At 45.6% G+C, this 24,890-nt stretch overlaps 3 protein-coding genes across 6 annotated transcripts; 1 reads left to right on the forward strand and 2 right to left on the reverse strand.

Moving 5' to 3' along the window:
- Positions 1 to 241: 241 nt before the first annotated feature.
- socs7 (suppressor of cytokine signaling 7) lies at positions 242 to 9,931 on the reverse strand. 4 transcript variants are annotated; one of them, XM_077605134.1, is made up of 13 exons: positions 9,449 to 9,931; positions 9,185 to 9,285; positions 8,621 to 8,679; positions 6,300 to 7,997; positions 6,037 to 6,110; positions 5,858 to 5,965; positions 5,213 to 5,347; positions 4,900 to 5,045; positions 2,861 to 3,029; positions 2,646 to 2,774; positions 1,522 to 1,657; positions 1,223 to 1,348; positions 242 to 870 (listed from the first exon to the last, which is right to left on the reverse strand). In XM_077605134.1, exons 4-12 carry the CDS (start codon positions 7,538 to 7,540, stop codon positions 1,246 to 1,248), a joined length of 2,241 nt encoding a protein of 746 aa, XP_077461260.1. In that variant the 5' UTR covers positions 7,541 to 7,997; positions 8,621 to 8,679; positions 9,185 to 9,285; positions 9,449 to 9,931; the 3' UTR covers positions 242 to 870; positions 1,223 to 1,245. The 4 variants fall into 4 exon arrangements, with proteins under 4 accessions (XP_077461260.1, XP_077461263.1, XP_077461261.1 ...); XM_077605137.1 differs by lacking the exon at positions 5,213 to 5,347 and having other exon boundaries at positions 9,449 to 9,922; XM_077605135.1 differs by lacking the exon at positions 9,449 to 9,931 and having other exon boundaries at positions 9,185 to 9,300.
- gpr179 (G protein-coupled receptor 179) lies at positions 9,056 to 19,721 on the forward strand. The gene is made up of 11 exons (XM_077605138.1): positions 9,056 to 10,506; positions 11,360 to 11,468; positions 13,333 to 13,429; positions 13,891 to 14,084; positions 14,156 to 14,224; positions 15,094 to 15,203; positions 15,319 to 15,557; positions 15,728 to 15,866; positions 15,938 to 16,040; positions 16,139 to 16,279; positions 16,464 to 19,721. Exons 1-11 carry the CDS (start codon positions 9,611 to 9,613, stop codon positions 19,383 to 19,385), a joined length of 5,019 nt encoding a protein of 1,672 aa, XP_077461264.1. The 5' UTR covers positions 9,056 to 9,610; the 3' UTR covers positions 19,386 to 19,721.
- On the reverse strand, positions 19,487 to 22,984 carry mrpl45 (mitochondrial ribosomal protein L45). The gene is made up of 8 exons (XM_077605140.1): positions 22,820 to 22,984; positions 21,945 to 22,137; positions 21,654 to 21,771; positions 21,272 to 21,370; positions 21,032 to 21,080; positions 20,806 to 20,955; positions 20,184 to 20,357; positions 19,487 to 20,116 (listed from the first exon to the last, which is right to left on the reverse strand). Exons 1-8 carry the CDS (start codon positions 22,880 to 22,882, stop codon positions 20,018 to 20,020), a joined length of 945 nt encoding a protein of 314 aa, XP_077461266.1. The 5' UTR covers positions 22,883 to 22,984; the 3' UTR covers positions 19,487 to 20,017.
- Between the last annotated feature and the right edge of the window lie 1,906 nt (positions 22,985 to 24,890).

The following is a 24,890-nucleotide window of genomic DNA, read 5'->3' on the forward strand; positions in this document are numbered from 1 at the left end:
TAGCGTCCAATGTGAGATTTAAGGGGTGGGGTGGTTTGAACCAGAATGACGATTATTTCTAACAATAATATATCTGGTTACTAAGCTTTAAAAAACTGTGTTTACATAAAAAGAAGTAAACTATCCTCAAATTATTGTCACTTTTTCCTCTGATCAAGTTTTTCCTCTTCCAGTCTGGTCTCATTTAATCAATTAATTAAGTATATATTAAAATGCAAATAAAAATCAGATGAAACAAGTCCACATTTTCAGCTTTTATGTTGACTTAGAAAAGAACAACCATCTTGTGAGAAACACAATGAACAAACACATTTCAACACATTTAGACAACTCCGGCAGACACGCACACACACGTTGTTGCAGCAAGGCATGATGGGAAAGCTTCACTTGGCCAAGACTGAAACCTCCAAAGTCAAACACTGCAGCCTCTGCAAAAACCTTCCCATTTTCTAACTTTCCAATGGCGTAAGGAGTGAATTTTGAACTTGCCCTTATACAGTGGAGACGACAAATAAAAGCACAAAATGAAAATGAAACAATAACCCGTGTGGTTTATGTGTGGGTGTCTGCACTGAGAGCATCTTGAAGAGACCATCATCTCACTGGACAGAAAGAGAAAAAGAGAACGAGAAGGCAGGAGAGAAAAAAGGTTAAGCAGTGCAAACCAAAAAAAAACAAAAATGTCTTTCAAGTTCCAGTCTGTTTGCTGCCGTTTGGTCTCCAAGCAGAACTTTGTAGAATGAAACCAGCAAAATTCTTCTTCATGCTGAGTAACAGTCCACATGTGGAGATGAACATCAGGAGCTGGCGCGGGAGCGGGTTTTTCCTTTTCGGCGACCGTTCACTCCATTCGGGCTTCCATGCAGCAGCCTGAATAAAAAATTTAAAAAAATCACCTACAGTTCTTACTAATTAAACATTAACATTGACCCCAGGACACAAAAGTATGTCTAACATCTAAAAATATCAATATAAAATTGAAAAGAAATTAATCATTTGTTATGAGTCATACTACAAAAAATACAAGTTATTTTTTTTGCTTATTAATGTACAGAGCACACCATATTAATATAAACAAATGTGCACATCTGCCCTCTACTGGCTATTTTTTGCCCTACAGGGAAAAATAAGTGCAATTAATGGATCAGCCTTGATCACAAAAAGTCAAAAATCATCCCGAATTATAATGGCATGTTCTTGGCATCCATATAAGCATACATACGTGTCATGTAGTTGTTGTTTGTGCTACGTCTGAGCTTCCAGCGCCGCTCGGATACTTTTGATTGAAAGGTACATCTCTTCCTCGGGGTCGTAGTAATAAAACTTACTGAGGTACGACACCAGTGAGCTGTGCACACAAACGCAAAAGCACACAAAAACCACAAAAACAATGAATGCTAATTTGCAACCTGGCTTCCAATGCAAATTTCATACCTGAACTCTACACTTAAATCTTGAATTTAGCACTTCCACCCGACCTTCAAAGTCATAAATTTGAAATTTTAAACTGAGTTTGCAAACCTGGGCAGTGGAAGTTGTTGGATGTGATCGATGCGCACGATTTGTCGTATGCAGAATCTGCAGAGATGCTGCAGAGACTTGACGTTGCTGAAGCGAGACACGGGATACAGAAGTTGTACCGGCGTCGGAGGAAGTCCTGCAAAACACGCCAACAAAATAAAACAGATTAGAAAACAAACATTGTAGTAATACACACACACACACACACAAAAAACATTACATAAAACAACATTTTCCTTGAGAGCTTTTTATCGGCTTTTGATTGTTCTGGTCTTTAAAAAAGGGCATTCCATTTTATTTTGTTTTGACGGGACACCGGCATTACTTCCTGTAAGAGTCTCGTGGAGAACAACTATAAAAACATACAACTATGTATGGCAAGGGTTGGTTCGCGGGCCGCTTTAACGTCAACTTGATTTCACGCGGGCCGGACCATTTTAGATATAATATTTAGAAGAAAAAATAAATAAATGGATTAAAAGAACTGGATTAAAAGCCCCGAATATTCAGTTTTTATAGATCTAAAACAATGTTTATTTTAGCTTTTTTAAATATTTTTTTTAGATTTTACAAAATGATTTTTGAACTAAAAACACAGAAAAAAATGATTAAAAAATTACAATTATTGATTTAAAAGGGGGGAAATCAGGAAATTGAATATACATCTATACTCTTCATTTAAATTTGATCCTAAAACAGAAAGTCGGCCCTCATGATTTACTTTCCCGGGCCACACAAAATGATGCGGCGGGCCAGATTTGGCCCCCGGGCCGCCACTTTGACACATGTGAACTATGGTTTGGTTCATGTTGCCAGAAGGAAGTAAACAACAATAATTGCTCAAATTTACATTTTTTTTTTAAATGACCAAAAATAGTTAATTCACAATGAGTTAACACTTGAAAAATCAGAACGATATCTTTTTTTTTAATAACTCGTGTACTTAACCAATAAAAGTTGGTCCTTACATCCTTTGATTTATTATAAAGCAGCCCTCAGGGAAAAAAAATGGACACCCTTGGTTTAACCTTTAAATAATTGGAACGCATCAATATTAATGCTCTTGTTGCTTTCAAAAGCAATTTTTTAAAAAAATCAACCAGGACTACTTTGAAAATACATACCTGGTACTCTGGAGCGAAGGAAGTAGAGGAACTTTCCATTCTTTGAGTGCATGATGGCACGCTCGATGAACTCCACCACCGAGTGACATCGGTCTTCAAATTTGGGGTGACACCATAAACTGAAGGTCCCTGAAAAGCAACAGCATTTCGTTTTTTTTCCTTGAAAAATCCTTGACGGATGCAAAAAGTGGACTTTGCCACGAGTTGCGACTGACCGCGGTAGTGCTCCATGCGCGTGTGGTGCGTGATGCCCTGCGAACGGAAACTCAGGCTGAGGATGTATCTGGGGTCGGAGCTGTCCCGAACCAGGAAAGAGCCGTCGGCTTTTCCCTTCAGCTTCATCTCCGCGTCCTCCCAGTTCATTGGACCCCAGTACCAGCCACACTGCGGACCCACATACAACAATTCCTTCAAAAACGGAACATTTTCTAATGTAAAGTCTCATTTTACATGTCCTAATCTCATATCTGTCAACCTCTGCCGATAACTGCCCTTATAAATGATTATGATTCCCCTTACAAACCCCCCAAAAACCTTACAAACACCGTACGAGTCGTACGACTCGTACGGTGTTTGTAAGGTTTTTGGGGGGTTTGTAAGGGGAATCATAATCATTTATAAGGGCAGTTATCGGCAGAGGTTGACAGGTATGGCTTTGCAAAGGTGACAAAGGCACATACATAGGTGAAAACAAAAAGTGGAATCGACGGGGGTTGGGTCGCTGTGGGAGGGGAGGGAGTAGCTTTTCTGAGCTGACTGACAAACTTGAAGCGACGGGGGTTGGGCTACCAGGAGCACCTGATGCCAATCCACTGATTGCACTTGTAGGACATTAGTATTGCGGAAAGCTTTGCTCTTTATGAAAACCTACATTTTGTGGAGTATAGCTTGAAATGAAAGCCTAGTCTTATTGGATGCTACGCCTTTATATCAAATCAAAAGCCTTTATTGTCATCCAGTGGCGGTCGGTGCATTTCTTCGTAGCGCCTTCAAAGTATCAATCCAACCCTCAAAAACTATTTTATGGCTATAAAACCTCTACTGCAGCTAGAGCTGCGACACATAAAAAATAATCAATAAATCAATGCACAAAAATGGCTCTTGACAGTTTAGCTTTGCAAAGGTAACAAAGGCACATACATAGGTGAAAACAAAAAGTGGAATCGGCGGGGGTTGGGCCGCTGTGGGTGGGGAGAGAGCAGCTTTCCGTTCGAGCCATCCAGCAGCGACCGAGCTGACAAACTTTGAACCAGCGGGGGTTGGGCTGCGACAAGCAGCTGACGCCAATCCACTGATTGCACGTGTGTCACACTAGTATTGCGGAAAGGCTTGCTCTTTATGAAAAGCTACATTTTGTGGAATAGTCTTCAATGAAAGCCTAGTCTTATGGGATGTGACACCTTTATATCAAATCAAAAGCCTTTATTGTCATCATACACAGCTGCATATAACAAAATGGGTGAAATATCATTCAAGAAAGGCGCTCTGAAATGGGTCAAAATGGTCCAAAGTTTGCGCTTTGGTGGCCCATGTTTGAAATAGGTCCAATGGGGGTTTGTAAGGGGAATCATAATCATTTATAAGGGCAGTTATCGGCAGAGGTTGACAGGTATGTAATCTACTCCAAAGTTCCCAAGACTGGTGTCAAAGGACCAGTACTCTACTGGTTTTCATTCCAACCAGTAAAGCGCAGACAGTTAAACCAATTAATTTTCAGCTGAAACAAACAGCACCTGACTGCAATCAACTTAAGATACCTGCAGGACCATTACGCAATTAGGTCAGCAATAAAAAAAGAATACAATTAGTAGATGCACCATAAAAGCAATTTTTTAATTAAGTGAGTTTAATGGTAAAAGTAACATCTTTTTTTAAAGTGGTATCGATGCAGTAGCCCAAAAAAAATGTTATCGGCGCAACACAATTTATTAATACACGAGTGGTTTTAAAAAAGCAGGGGGGGGGGGGGGGGAACAAAAATCCTTCTGCAGTAAAAAATAAGGTTTCCTCGCAAATCCCCAAAACATGCATGTTAGCAAGCTAAGCTAATAGTTGTCCGTCTCAATGCGCCCTGCGATTGGTTGGCCACCAATTCAAGGTGTCCCCCGCCAGGTTCCCGCAGTGAGCTGGGATAGCCTCCAGCACCCCCGGCGACTCTTGTAAGGACAAGCGGTACAGAAAATGAATGCACTACCAGTAGCTTAGCATTAGTCAATGCCTCAAAGAGTCAGTCAAACGACCCGATTGGACGCACCTTCTCCAACTCTCGGAGGCTGGCAGTGAAGTTGCTGGCTTCGGACCTCCGGAGGGCACAGAGCACGGGAGGCGGGGCCTGCCTGGAGGCGGACGCCGCATCAGCCGGGGACGGGTTGGAAAGAGGGAGCGCCCGCAGAAAAGCATCTGAAAAAATAGACATGGCACAACAGCACAAAAAGCTTGAGCACCCTCCTGCGGATTTTGGAACGTTCGGCGTTGGCCGCGAGTACGACGTGGTCTCGGGGATCCGTCCGATTTGGTGTCAGTTTCCGGACCCCTCCCACGGTGCGTAGCCCCGCCCTCCATCTTACCGTTGAGGCTGAGGCTGTGCTGCATGGTGGCGTGCGAGGGAGGAACAGGTGGGGGGAGTGGCAGGGGGAGGGACTGCAGGGACGCGCCCATCACGCTCAACAGGAAGCCGCCCGACTGGGGACCCGTGAAGCCGTCTGAACCCGGGACCAAAGGCGGAAAGGAGGGTGCGAGGAAATGGGAAAAGACGGAAGAATGGAAGGTCGGGAGGGCGTCAAGGCGGAAGGAAGGAAGGTGAGCGGGATTCATGAAGGAGAAGGAAAAGAGGGAGGAGTTGATTCCAAATACAAACGGCTCATTTGAGAAGATCCATAAAGTTTGAAAAATTGCACGAGAGAAGCATTTTAAAGTTTCAATGTAGCGTCGCCAATCTACACATTTTTGGTTGTTGATGGATTTTTGGGGAGAAAATAAAGCCACCTTGAGGTCAAAAACCTTCGTTTTAGGAGTTGTAGATTTAGTTTGGGTTTATAAGTGGAAAGCAGACGAGAAAATATTGACAGCAAGACAGGAATCAAACAAAGACAAATCGGAGACCGACCGAGAAGAACAGACGGGAACAGAAAGAGGAAGTAAAGACAAAGCGGAAGTAGAACCAAAGAGGAAACTAAGGTGCGAAAGAGGAAGTAGAGACGGACAGGAATTACCTAAAAGGCTGAGACTTCGTCGCGGAGGGGGCGGCGGCGTGGGCGGATGAGGCGTACTGGCATTCCCTCGCCGCGAGATGTCCACGTCCACCAGAGACACCGTCTCACCTGTTGACAGCGGGACGGCGATCAAACGCGGTTCGACCGTGTGATTCGCCAGCGTCCGGGCGTCCGCTTACCAGTGAAGGCGGCGAGGGCGGCGGGGGAGAAGGCACTGTGCGCCCGGCTCAGCCTGCTGGCCTCACACTCCAGGCTGTTCGCAGACAAAACAAAACCCACCACGACAATCGGCATCGTCAGAAAGCGTCTCGCGTCGGCCATTTTGTGCCGATTTCGTTTTCGGAAGGGTTTTGAAAAACAACCAACTTTTCAGCCAATGATCGAGAGCGTCCAATCCAATGTCCCACGCCTACATTTGAGGGGTAACGGGATTTCCGCTCACCTGTCCGAGTCCGACGCAGGTCCAGGTGCGCTCGTGTCCGCCGGTCCGCCGACGGGGGTCCTGCGGTCCTGGTCCAGAAGGTGCGATGAGCCGCTACAGCTCTTGGTGCGGAACAACCTGCTCAGGCGAACCCTCAGCGAACCCTTCCTGGACTTGGCGGCACCCTTTGGCGTCCCGGGCTCCCCGTCGGGCGTCCGCGGGGCGCTGGCGCACCTCTCGGGCCTCCGGCGAGGGGTGGACGCTTGCCCGCAAGGCCGGGATGAGGTCCGCGAAAGCGGGTCGGTTTCTGGGGACCCTCGGTCGCCGACTTGGGGGCTCTGTTTGTCTCGGAGTACCGGTTTGACTAAAAAGTGGCGGTGCCGCTCTCGGTCGTCTCGCAGGCCCAGCCCGGCCACGTCGTCGCTGGCCAGCCCTTCCAGAACCAGCAGGGCGTCGCTGGTGACGGCCGGGTCGTCGGCGTGCTCCTCGCCCGGGGCGTGGGCCCCCTGGCACGCGCACTGCGGGAGCTCGCCCGCTTTGAGGAGCATCTTGGGAACCGCGCCCAGCCGGCCCAGCTCGCCCAGTTCGCCGAACCTCCGGGCCAGCTCCAGCACGGCCCCCTCTCGGTCCCGGCCGGTGCACGTCCACCCGGGATCGATGACGGCCAGGGGGGTGGACCCCCCGGACGGCGAGGGCCACTCGGGTGAGCCGGCCTGGGGTGAGCGTTTGTGGCACGCGGGCGCAGAACCTTGCCGCGGCGGCGATCCCGGGACCGGACGATGCCCTCCCCAGGTCCCGTCCGACGGATCCCGCATTCGCTGGACTTCCTCGGGGGTCCGAGCGCGGTGGCCCGGTGCGGGCTCGGAGCAACTGGCCCCCGGGCTGTGCGTGTCCATTCCCAAACGAGTCCTAGGCTGGTTCAGTTCCAAGATCCCGTCCCCGTTCCGTACCAGGTCCGAGAAGACGAGCAGCTGAGGCCGCAGGGCGGCGCTGAACTCGCATCCGGGGACCGGCGCCGGACTCTGCGGCCTGGAAGTCTCACGCGACGGGCCTCGGTCAGGTGCAATCGGGCCGGGGGCTTTGTTCCGCTCGAGGCCCGCGTCTCGGCTGCGTTCCAAGGCCGCTTTGTGGGCCAGCGCTTCCCGGCCCAGCCCGGCCACCACGACCCCCCCAGCCTCCGCATCCGGGCGGTCCTCCTCGGCGGCCGAGACGAGGCGCATGAGGACGAAGTCGGGCGACATTTCCTGCGCGTCGCTCGTCATTGTGGCTCTGGCTCCGGATGGCGGGCTGCCTGCCGCGCGCGCGCACGTTCAGCTGGCGACGCGCACGTCACATCGCCGCCGCCGAAAAGGAAGAAGCTGGAGGAGGAGGAGAAGGAAGAGGAGCAGGAGCAAGAGCAGGAGGCCGGAGCTCCCGGTGGCGAGGCGCAGCGAGACAAAAGGCCGAGAAGGGAGCCGCGTCGGCCGCTGCGTGCAGGCGGAAGCCGGCCTCGGGCATCGAGTCCCCGCTTAGTGAGCGCAGAGCAGGCAGGCAGGCAGGCAGGCGTGCGGGCGGGCAGCCTCAGCTCAGCTCGGATCAGCTCACCCTCGGCTCAGTTCAGCCTCCCCCCACCGCAGCGACCACCAGCACCTTGTTCTCCATCCGGGCCCCACCCGCTCAGCATCACTCTCCGCGATGACGACGACGATGATGACATGATCCCTTCTTTGCTTGGATTTCCTACGGTGGCACAGTCATTCCTTTGTCAAGTCATGGTTAAAATGGCTCCCCCAGACATGTAAATAGTCTGCAAATATATATAAAGCATGTTGTGATTATTCGTGCGTGGATCCGATGTATTTCAAAAGCATCAAAAATATTTTCTTCAAGCTAGGACGCGTAGGTGCAGTTCTGGTTTTGGACACTAGGTTGCAGCAAAACTAAAGAAAGTCTGTTTGATTTCAAAACCAACTCAGAATATTTGTGACAAGCATCCGTATTGACAACCAATAATCTCTTCTATTACTGTCAAATGCAAAAGAAAGAATAGAATCACAAACAGACAGACAGGAATAAAAAAAATCTAACTATAAACAAAGGAGGCCCACTTTACTACACATGGCATGAATACTTTGATATATATACTAGGGCACTTTAATTTTACAATAAAAAAAATACATCACTTAAACTCAACAAAACATTCAAAGACAACAAATGTTGTCACTAACATTCAATTATTTTTAAACGGCTTGCGATTGGCTATTGAAGTGTTCAGCCTTAGACAAAGTCAAGATGATAAACGACAAACCGGCAATACTATGAATGAACTGGGTTGTGTTGGTGCATGTGTGTGTTTAACTAACCGTTCTGATTATCCTCACAAGGGTCGCGGGTTTACACTGGAGCCAGGGGACACCCACAACTGGTGGCAGACCAAATTTTAATCATCATTAGGCACTAAATGTGACAAGATGTTGCCGTCATTTTCAACATGTGCTCCTTTACAAACAGCATCTCATAAGTGCGTGTTTTTCTCTGAAGCATAACCACACGCATGTGCCAATATGTGAAAGAGTCGTTGCCACGGTTACCAAACAACAGTAGTTTTGCCTACATCACACCTCCACTAACACACTCACACTTCTTAACAAAGTGTGTGTGTGTGTGTGTGTGTGTGTTAGGGGAGGGCGTCCATGTGTGAGCAGTAAAAGAGCATCCAGCAAGACTTTATGTCAGATGAATTAATCCAAAATGATGCACGGCTTAACCCGGGTTTCACACACACTCCTGCTCCCACACACATGCACACACAGCAGATGTCATCTCACTCTCATCACCTTTGAGCAACCACCCCGTGTGAGGGGAGGGACAAAAAAGAGTGAGAGAGAGAGAGAGAGACTGTAAGCATTAGGATAGATGAGCATCACCATCAGATTTTCTGGTAACTCAACATGCGGGCGAGCGAGAAGACACCATAGATCAAGAACAACGACTTGAAGGGTCTCCACTGCAGTTTCTGGTCATCCATCTGGGAGAAAGAACACACAGTAGAAGAATTATGAGTACTTCTTCTGGCCTGGTGACACTTTGGAGAACTGAAAAGCAGGAGAAGAAAAAGTAGACAAAGTTGGTGTTTCCGTTTCAGTTCATTTGTAGACAGAATTCCAACAAAAGCAAAAAAGGAGAAAGACCTGAAGAAGAGGATATCTCGACGTTTCGACCCTGATGTAGCGGAAAATGCCGTTGTGCCGTGAGGATTTTTTCCCATTCCTGGTGGTAAAGATCAGCTTCCAAGGTTCTATCACCATGTGAGCTTTGGTGGTGGCCACGTCGTCTCCAGAGAAGCCTTCAGAATGTTTCCCCTTCTTTTTTTATTACTTCACCTCGCGTGGCTTCTCAGAAGTCAGGTGACTCCGGAGATGCCGTCGGGAGCCACGGGAAACGTCACAGACTGGTTCAACGCCAGCTCACCAGAACCCTCGGGAGCCTCCTTGTACCCGACAGAGCAAGCGGGCACCACTGCGGGCCCCTCAGAAGCTCCGCCGGAGGACGATTGGTCGCCGGCGGAGAACTTCTTATACACGGGGGACTCGTCCAGCGTGGGGGCCGCGTGCTGCTCTCGGGCCTACAGCCCCGCCGGGCGTCCGGGGCCGCTTCCTGGGGGCATGCGCGCCGCCCTGAGGCCGGTTCTGGACGTGTTGGACAACATGGCAAACTTCCTGAACATGATCTTTCAGGCGAGCGACCTACGCGAGAGCTCAGTTCCGGAAGATATGGAGTGGTACCACGCCCTGGTCCGAGCCCTGTTGGAATCTGCCGGGCAAGTCCGCCAGGCGCTGCTCACCTTTGACTGCGATCCCGCGAGCGCGGCTCCCCAGTTGGTGCTCCGGGCCAGCCGCGGCGGGCCCCCCATTGGTGTACCGACCATCCTCCTCCAGGACTTATCTAAGACTTGGGAACGCCTACACCCAGCCGCCCCGGCCCCGGACGATGAGTGGTTCCGCCGTTTCAAGTTCCCGGACGGCGACCGGGCGCCCGCGCTGGTCAAGCGGATCTTGCTTAACGACCTCACCACCCTGAAGACACCTAAATGGGGGCGAGGCGACAGCTACGTGAGCAACGGAAGCGGGGTGTGGTGGGCCGGCGCCCCCTACCTGGACTGCAAAGATGGCCGCTTTGTCCCCAGGTGGATGCTGACCTTATCCACCGCCTTCTACGGGCTGAAGCCAGACCTCACTCCTGAATTCAGGTCAACACAAACACACCCTTACCCTACAATGTGAACAAACATGTCATTTACGCAAACATACTGAACCTGCAAACACAAATATGCAGACATACATTGGCATGATTAAGTATTTGTCCCCTCTTAAATTTGTATTTTGTTTCAATTCCGATTTTTCAGTTTTGCCACTTTATTAAGATCATCAAACAGATGCAAATGTTAGTCAAAGTTGAACTTAGAATCTATGGAACATTCATTCATTCATTCATTCATTTTCTCAACCGCTTTATCCTCACTAGGGTGGCGGGGGTGCTGGAGCCTATCCCAGCTGACTGAATCTGTGGCCAGCCAACCATTCATGCTCATACTCATAGCTAGGGGCAATTTAGAGTGTCCAATCAGCCTACCATGCATGTTTTTTGGAACGTGGGTGGAAACCGGAGTACCCAGAGAAAACCCACACAGGCCTAGAGAGAACATGCACAGAGGTGGATTTGAACCCAGGACCCCAGAGCTGTAAGGCCGACCCGCTAACCACTGAATCCGCTGGCCGCCTTCTATGGAACACATCAACAAAAAATAAGTTAATGAAAAAATAATAATTGCATCCCTCATTATATCATAAATTTACTATAGCCAATCAAAATTTTGGAATGGTGAGTTTACCCTCACTGACCACACCCAAGATAGACAATCTCAGACCTTTTTCAATCAAGAACTATTCAATTCAACAGAACATTCCCAACAAATGAATTGACCAGCTAGCCTAGCATGCATGTTTTGGGGATGTGGGAGAAAATGGGAGTCCCTAGAGAAAACCCACGCAAGCCCAGGGAGAACAGGATCTTTGACAATCTACTTTTACATGCGTGTGCAGGGGGGTTATCCGTGTGGACGTAGACATCCAGGATATTGACGTGGACCAGTGTGGCGCCCAGAGCGGATGGTTTGCCGGCACACACCAGTGCAACCGCACCAGCATGGAGGTAAACAACTGAAAAAGGGCCCAGAACACCCAATTTCAGCAGTCCGACCACATCCTACTGGTGTGGCAAACGTTCCTCATATTGGTGGTTCTTTCCTCACCTGTTAGATCATTCCAAGATCTAATTGAACTGCTTGATGGCCTTACTGTACTGGACAATTCACCCCGTGGTAGGATATCAGTGTAATGCTCAGAGGGTTTTCCTCATGCACGCTTTAGATTTTTTTTCTTCTATGAATCGTATTCAGTTGAGCTGGGCTATTCATAACTCCGGTTTTGAGTCATTTCTCTTGTTCCCTTGGTTATTGGTCTATTTAAAGATGGCGGCTGCCGATGCTCGACCGGATTACGCCGTTAATCCAGCCCGCTGACACACTTTTCCTCCCTTGTGAAGGAGCAGGGACTATTTCTTTTTGCCACTCTTTCTTGGGTTCGAACCAAAAATTCTCACTTTGAATTTTAAAAAAAGCCTTTATCTGAGTGTAGTACACAAAGTCGACACAAACTATCTTTGTTTAAAGGTGCTATGAAACTATTTCCAAAAACTAAAATGACTGCACTAACGTAATTTTAAATGAAATCTGGCAGTTCAAAAAAATACTTTCATAGTTGTTCCTCCCAAGAGAAATCATCAAGGAACGCCCACTTTTTTTCAGCAATTCTGGTTGTGACCTCACAACAAAAATTACAATAGGGCCTTCGCATGGGGCCTAATTAATCACATTAATCTGCGCTTGTAAATACATTTTGACAGAAAAGACAGAACTGTCACACAATAAAAAGCTTATGGATAGCATGCTAGCGGACTGTCAAAATTAGCATTCTGGGTGTGCCATCATCTTTGAAAGAATCACTGAAGATTACCATAGCATTTTAGCATGTTAGCTTCACGTTCCAACCACCAAAAACCAGGACAACCACTTTATCCTCCATCTTCAGAGACAAAACACAGCCTACAAATTTATCAATTTGTTTGATTTTTATCTTTATAAACTGAGGCTAGGCTAAATATATTTGCTTCAGAACTACTTTCTTGGTTTAGTAACTTTAATTTCTTGTTTCAACAATCAAAGGCTTGTTAGCCACAATAGCTTCGACCTTTGGACGCAAGGAAAGGTGTTTTGTCTTCTGACTGGGTTAAGTATAGAATTATTATAATTTAATCCATATCACATTAATGTCCAGCCTGCGCCATTTGAGAGGGGGTTGTGGGATATCCTCTGTTTGTGCGCAATATGCATGCGCATGGATGATGGATACTCTTTCTCCAGAAAAGGATAAAATACTCACTCACTAGTGCTTTAATGCATCCATTTAGCTTTTAACTTAGATTAACACACAAGCCGTGCAAGTTCCAAAGTGTGTGTCCCAGCTGCAACCGAGGGACGTAACCTATTCTATTATTTGTTCATATTCAGGTCAAATAATCTAGTGTCCGCAAAAGTAGACATTTGTACTATAAGAAGAAGGTAAAATAACACAGGTAAAATAATAAATAGCATTTATGTTGTGTTTTAAAGGGGGAAAAATATTTTTTGTAGGATAAATCATCTAAACCAACATTTTAAGAGGGAGAAAAAAGTCAATTATATTTTGGGAATATGTAAACATATACATATAAGAAATGGGTGTTGCAAACTAAATTTTTATCTTAAGCCGAATTTCAGCTCATGTTAAAAAATATAATTTGAATAGATAAATACATATAATTAATGGGAAACATTTTTATTTAACAGATGTCAAAATTTATTTTTAAAATTGTGTTTCATTATTCATTTTGCCACAGTGCAAAGGGCTAAAAGTCCTCTTTATCTAATTAAAAGTATTTATGTGAAAAAGATAAAGTTGTTACCTGTTCACTGCAGTGCGTGCCGATTCCTGGGCGAGGCTTCCGGCTGGGTCAGTACTGTTGCCGTTGCAAAGAAGGATACTACAACCCGGACACAGCCAATCAGGATGCAGGTATGGGGCCCTGGAGAGCATCAATCATATTACTACTCAACTTAATCAACGTTAGTGTATAGCACTTTAAGAGCATGTATCATTTCCATGACCTTTCCATTTGCTTCTCATTATAACACTAATCCTACAAATTTGAGTAAAATAGAGCAATCTGTTATTAATTTATCGAAAAATCCCTCCATCTGTGACCTTTGCACTCATGATTCCAAGCTACGTTTAGGTGAACAATCCGGCTCAAGTTTGTATTTAAAACATTCCAAAAATTGCTCGACTTGCAGATGTGTATAATATTAGCATTAGTCTCCTAGCTAGTGTCAAGATTTCGTCACCTCTGCCTTGCGTAGGTTCCACCTAATGGCAGAAGAAAAGGTCTTTCGCACTTGTATAACCACGTTTTAACTCATGCAATGCTAGTTGATAGTGAAAGACATCAATCTCCTCAAGAAAATTTATATTTTCAGACAACGGCACGTGCTACCCATCAATGCCCGTGTGCGTGCCATGTTGGCCGGGCTGTGGGAGTTGCCGTGATGGCGCCCCCTGCCGAGTGCAGGAGGACGGGCCCTTGAGGGCCACCGTCATGGCTGCTCAGGGGACCTTCATGGCTCTCGTCTTCATCAGCATGCTGGCCATATACCGCCATAAGAGAAGCAAGGTAAAACTTCAAATTTTAAAAACGGGTATATAGAAGGGTAGTTACTTACACACCGATGTTTATCTCGTCAGAGGATTCGGGCGTCGGGCCTCCTGCTCCTGGAGGCCATCTTGTTCGGCTCACTTCTCCTCTACTTCCCGGTAAGACCAACTCCTATGCGTTAAAAATATGTGTTTTTCGTCATTCTTCATGTAGGTGAAGGATCTTTCAAATTTTGGGTTTTACTCTGTGTTGGAGGTTCAATCAAGGGTTCAGGTTCTATGGTTTAAAATTCATTCATTTTTTTAAACAATGGTTGGATTTGGCAACATCTAGCACAATGTATTCAAATAGGCGAATTAGCTATTTCCATCATCTCTGAGAATAGAGAAAATTATGTTTCTTCCCAAAAAATGAGACCACTGAAAATTGTCAAGATAGCAACCTGCAGCAATGTCATCTTGTGGGTAGCCCAGTTTAGTATTTTTATGTCGCGGTTGTGTAATTGTCTACCAGTCAGAGAGCTTTTCTCACCCCTCCCAGACGTCATTCTCATTGAGAACATTTGCGCTGATTAAAAGGACATTTGGAGTGCACAATGTCTGCTCATGTGTGTGTGTGTGTGTGTGTATGTGTGTGTGTGTGGTAGGAACACAATGAAACGCCTTTGCACTCGCGCCGTTTTTGAGCCAATGCTCTTATCCCGAGTGGCTGCCGGCCCAATGAGCTCGAGCATAATTCCTGGATTACCGTCCTCCACTAGGACATTGACGCTGTTAGTTGGTTGACGTTCAGCACCATTTTGAACACAGCAACACCAACTTTTAACGTCTTTTCTCGCAATTTGAAACTGCTGAACACACATTTGGTTCGTGGTCGCCAATGTTCTCCAAAGATGGACACTACCTTTTTTGTGTGATTTGTTTTCCGTGTGGTTTAAAACAACTCGAGACGAAATGGTTGACAGAAATATGTAAACATTGTTATGAAGGCATGAAGTAACTCCTGGATCGCTTACGTACGTGTACAGGTGTTCATCCTATACTTCAAGCCAAGCACGTTCAGGTGCATCCTGCTGCGTTGGGTCCGCATGTTGGGCTTTTCCATCGTCTATGGGACACTCACCCTCAAAATGTACAGGTCAGACCTTTTTTTAAATTCACCTAAACACTTTGGAATGAGCAGAAAGCTGCAAAATGTCTTGGAGTGACGTTATGAAGGTGCTTCTGTTACCTTGTTCGTATTTTATTTCCAGGGTTCTCAAGGCGTTCCTGTCACGCACGGCTCAGAGGGTTCCCTACATGTCCAGCCTACATCTGCTGAGGATCCTGGGCGTTATGCTGATGACAGCCAGCTGGTTCCTGTGCGCCTGGACGGTGGGGGTCCTCCAGAACCGTGACAGGAACATTCCCGTGATTGTGACAACCACCACAGCGGCAGGCCAGGGTTTCAACCTTTGCTACCTTGACCGCTGGGACTACATGATGGCCATTGGTGAGACTCACATTACCAACAGATTAACCTTGTGTATTTTTAAGTTTGATGTCACTTTGGTTGGTTTTACATCATTCTTTACTTAAAAACATGTCTGTTTATGTAGTATATGCTCTCAGCATTATTTTTTGAAAGCCAAAGTCTTACTAACCGCAAGCGGTCGTCCACAGCCGAACTTCTGTTCCTGTGCTGGGGCAGTTCCCTGTGGACCGCCGTCCGCCCAGTGCCCTCGGCCTTCCACGAGCCTCGCTACATGGGCATCGCCATCCATAACGAACTGGTTCTTTCCACCATGTTCCACCTATGCCGGTAGACAATCGGCTCTCTCCACGTCGTGATTAGCACAGACCTCACCTGGAATTGTTGTGGTCTCTCCACAGGTTTACATTTCCATCTCTGCACCCCGATTGGATGCTATTGCTCTCTTTCGCACACACCCACGTGACTATCACGGTGACACTCGGCCTGATCTTCATCCCAAAGGTCGAGATCCGTTGGAATAAAATTCTTCTTGCCAGACGTTTAAATGAAATCACATTGTCATTTTGACAAACTTGCGCCACTGTACTTGTGTGCCACAGTTCCTATACATGAACAAACCTGGCAGGGAGGAAATCGCCGCCGAGGTTTACGAGGAAGAGGTGGACCTGCGCCGTTCGTACCTCAATAGCAGCTTTCGCTCTGCCTGGAGTGAACGCAGTGTGGATCCTGAAGACTTTCGGGTAAACTCAAGAGTTGTCGCTTATGTACTGAAACAGAACAAATCTGAAAATGCTAAATGTGGCAGCCGAACCATGTGCAAATGTCAAAGTTTTTAATGATCATATACGCAACGATAAATGAACAGGACTCTCATTTTCTCACCCCTAACGTCTTTCCGTTTGTAACCTCCCCCACGTTTACCAGGACGAACTCAAGAGACTATACACCCAGTTAGAAGTCAACAAAGCTAAGAAGATGACAGCAAACAACCCTCACCTTTCAAAGAAGCGAAGCTCTCGATGTGCCTTTGGTCGATCAATTATCAAACGCATCGCCGAGATCCCCCTGAGCCGACAATGCAGTCGCGAGGACCGAGACGGTTCCTTCCGGAGCGGCTCTTTTAGGAGGACCCCAGACAACGTGAGCATCAGGAGCTCCATGAAATCTCGATCACCGTCTCTACGAAAGTCCCAGTGTGATTATTACAACCGGGAGAGGGACTCTTCCTTGCGGGATTGCTCCAGGCTGATGGCCGACTTCGGGAAAAGAGCTTCGCAAAGATCAGAGACGGATTCCGTCGACCTGCATCATCCGGCAGTCTGCAAATCAGTCAGCGCGCAAAATCTAACCATTGACAACAATCTCCTGCACCTCCCCGATCACAGCAAGCTCCACAAGACATGGAGTCTCATATCTACTCATTCTATGGAGACCATGTCCAAACGAAACGGATCCAGCCTCTCCATTAGCGAGCAGACGAGGAGCGCTCTACAGTCAGAGTCTTTTGACAAAGCCGAGGTTTGTCCTTGGGAGCTCGAGCCGGAACAACAAGGCGATAAAACCCAAAAGCGGGTCACCTACGCAAACTCTCGGGAGGAAGAGCCGCAGAGTCCCTCGTCGCCAGTAGCCATCATATGTCCCTGGGACCATTTACCGCCCGTGGAGAACAACCAGTCTCAGGACAAAGGCGATGCAGAGTCACCTCGACTACCCGTCTCTGCCAGTGCACCGGGTTCTCCGATACACAAAGTCAACAACGATCAGCGAGTCTTTTCCTTCCGGAACACCACCACCAAGTGGCTCTCCTTCAAAACCTTCCTGACGTCTGTGGAAGCAACTAGCAAGTCTAACAAGGAGGGAAACTTGGATAGGGAAGGTTCCCAAAAAAGCAGGGAAAGTGGCTCGACGGTCTCCAGGTCGGGATCATCCATTCGACGTCCAAGCGTGGAGAAGAGGACGCTGCAGAGGAGAAGCATGACAACAACAGATGGGAAACCATGTCTCGTAAAGCAGAATGCAATCAGACTGTCCTCCGGGGATTCGTCCGACAGGAGTCCCGGAAGGTTGGTGTTTGTCAAGCCTCCAATGTGTCCATCAGGCGGAGATAATATGCTGAAAGACGGAATGTACGAAAACGTGCACCTGTCTCGGCAGAGTAGTAAACGAAGCAGCATAAGCTCCTGCAGCTCCAGGACGCCATCAACTCACAGAAGAGGAAGTAAACGAGTGACGGTTGCAGTATCGAAAAACCACGCTGATGTTTGTCCAAGGGAAATCGGAACATCTGAACGAACCGGTGTCTGTCCACAAAAACCTCAACGGCAGGAGACCGTGATGAGGCAAGAGATTGGTCGCCCCAATGCCTGTCCCTGGGCGTCCCATGATGCTCCTGAAAGCACATATGACATCCCGGGAAAGACGCAACTGTCTCTAAAGCACTCCGCAGATATTTGTCCCTGGGAGGCAGCAGAAACTCTGGTGCCAGTCATAAAACAAGATACTGAGTATGCCAACATTTGCCCTTGGGAGGCAGAGGTAGTGTATGAAAACATAAATCCAATGCAGACAACGGGATCCCTCAAGGTTCCCTTACGAAAAGAAACAACAAAAGCCACCCTTTTCCCCAGTACATCGAAAGAACAAACGAAATCTGGTCAAACCCCGCATCTGGAAAGGAAAATGACCAAGGCGGGGGAAAGTTGTTTGTGGGATTTCCCAGACCCGCCAAAATTGCATGAGGTTCATGTTGCCCCATCGCAGATCACCATCAAAGCAGATATCTGTCCCTGGGATGCCGGACAAGGTCCCCAAGTAGAGCTTCACAACAGTAAAGGAAAAATTTGTCCTTTGGAGAGTGAAACAGTAGAATCCGCAAAATCGGAGCGCCAAGAAAACTCCAGAATCATCAAACAAGATTCTGTTCATGCTAACATCTGTCCATGGGAAAGCGGAGATGCCGCAACAGTCAAAATGGAGGATTCACAAAAAGAAAAAGAGAAGATTTTGAAAAAGGAGGACAGCGTTCGAGGAGACGTTTGTCCTTGGGAGACGGAAGACAAAAATGTTCTGAAAAAGCAAGACAGTTCTAGAGAAAATGTTTGTCCGTGGGAGACAGAAGAACCACCACGGACAGAAGAACCAAATATCCTGGAAAATCAGGACATTTCTACAGGGAATGTTTGTCCATGGGAGACAAGGGAATTCGATGTCCTGAAAAAGAAGGACAGTTCTAGAGAAACTGCTTGTCCATGGGAGACGGAAGAACCAAAGGTTTTTAAAAAGCGGGAGAGTTCCCGAGTAAGTTCTTGCCCAACTGTGATTGAGCAGTCTAAGGTTCTGAAAAAGCAGGATAGCTCTAGGCAAAGTGTTTGTCCATGGGAGCAGGAAGACATTGAATGCCCAAAGAGGCAAGATAGCATAAGAGAGGATGTTTGTCCATGGGAAGCGGAGGACTCTGCAGCGTTGGGAAAACCAGAAAACCCAGATGTTTGTCCATTGGAAACAGGAGAAACAGAAAGTGTCAAAAACAATGATGGCCTTGATACTCAGGGTTCTGCCAACGAACTGGAACACCCGAAAACGACCAACATTCCAAGCAACGACAAAGATGACCTACTTGAGGACGAGGGAACAATGGCCGAGCCTTTGGACGTGTCAAAAGCCAGCATGGCGCTGGGTCGCCGAGACGCTTTGTGTCCCTGGGAGGTGACGAGAAGTCCCTCGGGATCCTTTGCAGACAACAACTCAGACGTTTTCACGTGGGAACCTGAGAACATTCCAGAAGAAGACGAGGAGGATGACGCGGAATGTGCGGCAGAAGCGCTCATATTCCCTCCCGATTTGTGATCTCTAGACCCTAACAAGTACTGTCATGGTTGCAAAAATGTATAATACAACGCAACTACATTCTAAGTTACTGATTCTAAAAGAAAAACTGATTAAAAATGTCCCACTGTATATATTTAGTTTATTTTTACATTTCTCATTCCGGATTAGTAAACAGCCTACCAAATTCAATTCCCGTAATTGTATAAATGAGGATAACGCATAAGTGCACCAAACCAGTATATTGGTGGCTTAATAAGCTATAAATTAACAACAATCCAATATGTTCCTGCTTACTCGGTGCTTATATTTACAAACCCATTTGAAAAACTATTTATTGGTGAAAGAAGTAATTACTTCTGCGGGAACTGTTTGATGATATATAGCTATAAATAAATGACTTGACATGTTACTAAACAAAAACTAAAAAAAAAAATCACATTTACAGTGCACATGACTGAAAACTAAAGCGATTACGTATGTATATATGTCTTTCCTCATAAGTAGGAATTGACAGGCAACAAGGAGCAAAAAAACCACAGTCTGTTATGGAAAAAAAGAAACATTAGGCAACCAAAAAGTGCTCCTTTAAGAAGTTTGAATTTAAACACGTCCGACTGCGAATGGAAGTCATGTCAGTGCCCCCTAGAGGCTCATTTGGACCACTGCACTGCCTCCATTTTTGGAACTTGGTGGTTAAGAGCATCAAATTCCTCATCTGGTTTCAGCTCTGGACCAGGAATCATGACAGTCTAAAAACAATAATAGAAATTAGTTTTCACATTGAACCGAAATAAATGTGATCTAATTTTGCCTTACTTTAATGATGGGGTCCTTGGCGGGGGCCCAAGCTGGCACAATCTTTCCGTGAAGTCGCCAGCTTCCGTAGTTGTTAACCAGGTGCCGCTCCATGACTAAGTACTCCAGTACGTCCTTGGGTTGATCCTCGCTGCCGAGCATCAACCGTCCGAAACGGTCGTAAATAGCCAGAATCTGCAAGAGGAAAAAAAAAAATTACGATCACTCTTCATATTATACCGGTCGGTGTATCTTCAGACACATTTCATGTAAGTATTAAAAAATGAAAAGCCTACAATCCTATATTTATATTTAACTTGTTTTTCTTGATGACAACGCTGCAGAATCTTTAAGACCTTTTAAGAGCCTTTAGAGGGATAACAATAGAAACTGCCAAATTAAATTTAACATTGTCTTCTTTTAATAGTAAGGAGTCAAATTTAAGTTTGAACAGTCTAACTATAAAAAAGGTAACATTTAATTCTATTATTCTTTCACCTACCATTAGAGCAAGGGAGCTTTCAAAAAATTCAAGGAAGCAAGGACCATCCTAATTTTGCAAACAATCTTCACAATCATGAAGCCATCAATTCACTGCCTTTCACATACCTAAAATTCTCTGAGTGTGCCTTTCGGGTCTCACCTGTCTGGAGTGCATGCGAACCGTCACCTGGCCGTACAAGTTGCCCTTAGAGACCATGTCGGTGCTTCGGGCGTGGACCACGCGAGGAGCTTCTAGCGACTCCACAAAGCGCCAGCGCAAGGTCTTATAGCGATTGCCTCGCGTCATCTCCTGACAGAAGACAGATAAACCGTGTGAATTCTAGTTGTAGTGGTCATGGGAGCACCCAGGAAGAAGGACAACTTACCGGGTAACATCGCTCTGTCACCAGCGAGTGAAGCTTCTCTTTATTGAATCTGGAGAAGAAGAAAAACATTACAGGTTACATTTAAAAGTTTGTCTTTATCGCTGGGTAAGGGATGAGGCTGCGTTGAGAATGACTAAATATGGATTCAAACACTGGCAGTAGAATTAGTCAAGGGTTTATGACAGCAAATCATATCAGGGCGAGGAAAAAAATTAATATGTTCAAATTGTGTTTACGTACATGCACAGAGCATTGTGAGCATCAATGAAAATGTCCTGCGCTCGTGTAGCAAAATCTTTGGTGGAGAACTCCGGGTCGAACTCCTTCATTTTGCGAAATCTGCAAGGATGACAATAAAAATGCTTACTGACTCGACTTGGAGTCATATTAGAAAAAAAAAATGTAAATGCATAAATGTGGCTTCTATTACCAGGTGAAAATGACAAAGTATATTTTCCCTAACTGTTAATGTTTTCTACCAAGAACCAACCTTCCATAAATTTCTTAAATTCCTAGTTGACTTTAATTTTTTTCAGGTATTTTCAAGTATCGAATGTTGACATTTCCCAGTATTTTCCAACCCCACCTGTGACAAAGAAGAGAGATAGAAAGACAATCTTACGCCAGCTGCGATGCTGCAGTCTGCCGAAGTTGCTCTGTGCGCTGCTTTAACCCTTCTTTGGACAGAGACGTAAGTCGGGCATCGCCCTCGGGAGGGACGTAAGGGTCAAAGATTCCCGCTAGAAGAGAGGAAATATAGAGTAATAATAGAGCAATTATTAAGCAATAAAAAAACGTCCAAATGCAACGCGGCACATATTTCATATTTACTCACGTAGGGTGCAAGTCTAAAATTTGCATGCGCATATCATGCTTAATTGTCTCTTCACAATTACAAATGGCGGCATACTACCTGTGCACGAAATGTTTATAGGCCTCTCAATATACTGCTGCCGGAAGACGATACCAGCTGCACGGGCCTTGGCTTCAGGGTTGACATCCTTTTTGCCCTTTTGGCTTACAGCAGGGGGGATGAAGTGGCGCTTTTTGGTCCGCACAAGTACCAAAAGTGGAACGGGGTGTCGCAGCGCACTCACTTCTTGAGGCTATTTAAAAGGACAGAAGCCAAAGTTTAAAATAAATGATTGCACCCCCTATATTTTCCATTTCATTCAACCAATTAAGTGTGCAAAATTATTATGCTTAGTTTTCCCTAAACGTTTATTCAATTAGCTCCATCCTGTCAATAGTGGATGGAAAAAACACCTATTTGCACTTTTTTTCATAACAAAATTTTAGCAAAGACAAACAGAATTTGAAAAGGTATGAAAATGTGTTTGACTATATAATATAACACAAAAGTAAGGGGCATACACTCGGATATTTCTACCTTCTTCATTTGAATAGTTTTAGCTGTCGTAACCACTACCCCTGAATACCTAACTAGTAATTAAATCCAAAACCCACTCCATGACGTACTTAATATTAGTGAATTCAATTTACTCTATATTTAAAATAAATGAAGATGTTCGAGACAAATATCATAGACGCGTAGCAGTATCCTGGACATGTGTTTATTCATACGTATTAATACACGTGGAAAAACGTGTCCTCTACTGTAAGGAGCTTTAGTCGCTTGTCAACTAGCATGCTAGGTTAGCTTCGCGCGAATTTGTGACATTAACGCGTTCAAGAGGAGTAACACACTAAGACCGCTTATTGAAAATTCCAGCAAGAACTTTCAAAACGTACCCAAAACCTTAATTATTTGAGATAAATATATAATACCTTTAAAATGCTCCATTTTGCTCGCTGAAACGACGCGAGCGTTCTCGTTATGGGCACCGCCATGTTGCAAGGATTACCGGAAACTGAAGAAAAACAACTTCCGTTCGTAATTCGTGAACATACCAGATCTTTACACGCTGGAAATTCATTTTGAATATTTTGATGTCAAAGGAAGCCCATAACGGAGCAATGAATGAACTTTTAACCATCCAAATGGAACCTTTCAACAAAGTTCCATAAGTATTTTTAAACATTATTTTGATTTCCATCGATAAATTGTTAACTTCAAAATTACTGAAGAGTAATTATAGTATTTTTAATTTATCACCACACACTGAAATATGCTGAAATATGGTGCTAATGTAACTTAATCAGCGACCCACTACATCATAGGACGCGCGTTCCATGACGTCACAATGAACGTTCCGCGTGCACGAGTCCAGACAAAGAGCAATGACGCAAAACTAATGTGACGTCACGTATTTTTGCACACTCCACGCTTTGCAACATTTTCAATTGAGGGGGTTCACCCCTAATTGTTTTTCTTTGTAGATTTGAAATTTGAATTATATATTTTGTATTTTTTAACGCAATACATAAATTAGTATTAGGCTCATAGTGTTGATAGCATTGTAATATACGAAGCTACGTAACAGGTGAACAAAACACAACTGTGAATGAGGTGAGTATGAATAATTCAATGGCATTGCAGAACTGTTAAAGCAATTTATTATTATGACATACAAGTAAAATTCAAAATTGTACAATTTAAATATAAAAATTTAAATGCATTTTCTCTGGAGAAAATACAGCATTTAATTAATTGCCTGGTGTTTAATATTAACTGAAGCGTGTACTGCAACAAAACAAGCAGCATATACGGAGATAACACCAGTACATACAATTGATTGATTGAGTGATCGCTTTACTCATAGATAGCTTGATTGATTGATTGATTTAGCCCCCAACTAGTAGCACACACTTTACAATCACAAACGAGCTCAATAAGTATTTATTAGCTGCTGCTTTTTTATCATTTTCCTATGAATTTAAATAAGTTTTTCAATAGTAGACCACCAGGATACGCTAAGGAGAGTATTCTCCTGGCTGGCCCGGGAACGGGATCCCCTCAGGATCCCCTTAGCTGGAACAAGCTGCTTGGAAGAGAGAATTCTGATCTTCCTGGTTGACGATGGATTGATGAAAAATACTTTAACCATCAGAGAGTCCAAATCCCACTATAGGTACAACAAGCACAGTTTGAGTTTCTATGAGTCAAGCGTTAGTTTACACCAGGGGCGGCCAAGTCCGGTCCTCGAGAGCCCCTATCCAGTCTGTTTTCCATATTTCCCTCCTCTACCACACCTGAATCCAATGATCAACTCATCAGCAAGTTGCCCAGAAGCCTAATACCGATCCAGGTTATTTGACTCAGGTGTGTTGGTGGAGGGGGATATGTAAAACAGACTGGAAAGGTGCTCTCGAGGCCTTTAGTTTGCAAAATCTTCCACCACATCCTCCCCCATTGCAAGATTTTGTACAAAAAAATCCAACACAACAAAAAGGGCTGGCTCTAGAGGTGACTGTGTATTTCCCTTCAAAAAGAGTAACTACAATCAGCCAATGCACCTTCTCTATCCGTGCCTCACATACCTGGAACTCAATACCAATTACCATACGTGAACTCCCGTCTAAAACTGTGCTACTTGTGTATGTCTGTGTGTCATTATTTACCTTCAAACTGCACAGGGGACTAAAGATGGAAATTGCCCTTGGCTACAATTTACATATGTACGTTTGTGTTCATTAACGAGTGGCCTGGCAGTTGAATGATTAGCGCGTCAGCCTCACAGTTCTGGGGTCCTGGTTTCGAATCCAGGTCGGTTCACCTGTGTGGAGTTTGCATGTTCTCCCTGGGCCTGTGTGGGTTTTCTCTGGGTACTCCGGTTTCCTCACACATTCCAAAAACATGCATGGTAGGCTGATTGGACACTCTAAATTGCCACTAGGTATGAGTGTGAGTGTGAATGGTTGTCCATCTCCTCTTGCCCTGCGATTGGCTGGCCACCGA

Source organism: Stigmatopora argus, chromosome 7 (genome assembly GCF_051989625.1).
Source record: "Stigmatopora argus isolate UIUO_Sarg chromosome 7, RoL_Sarg_1.0, whole genome shotgun sequence".
Lineage (NCBI taxonomy): Eukaryota > Metazoa > Chordata > Actinopteri > Syngnathiformes > Syngnathidae > Stigmatopora > Stigmatopora argus.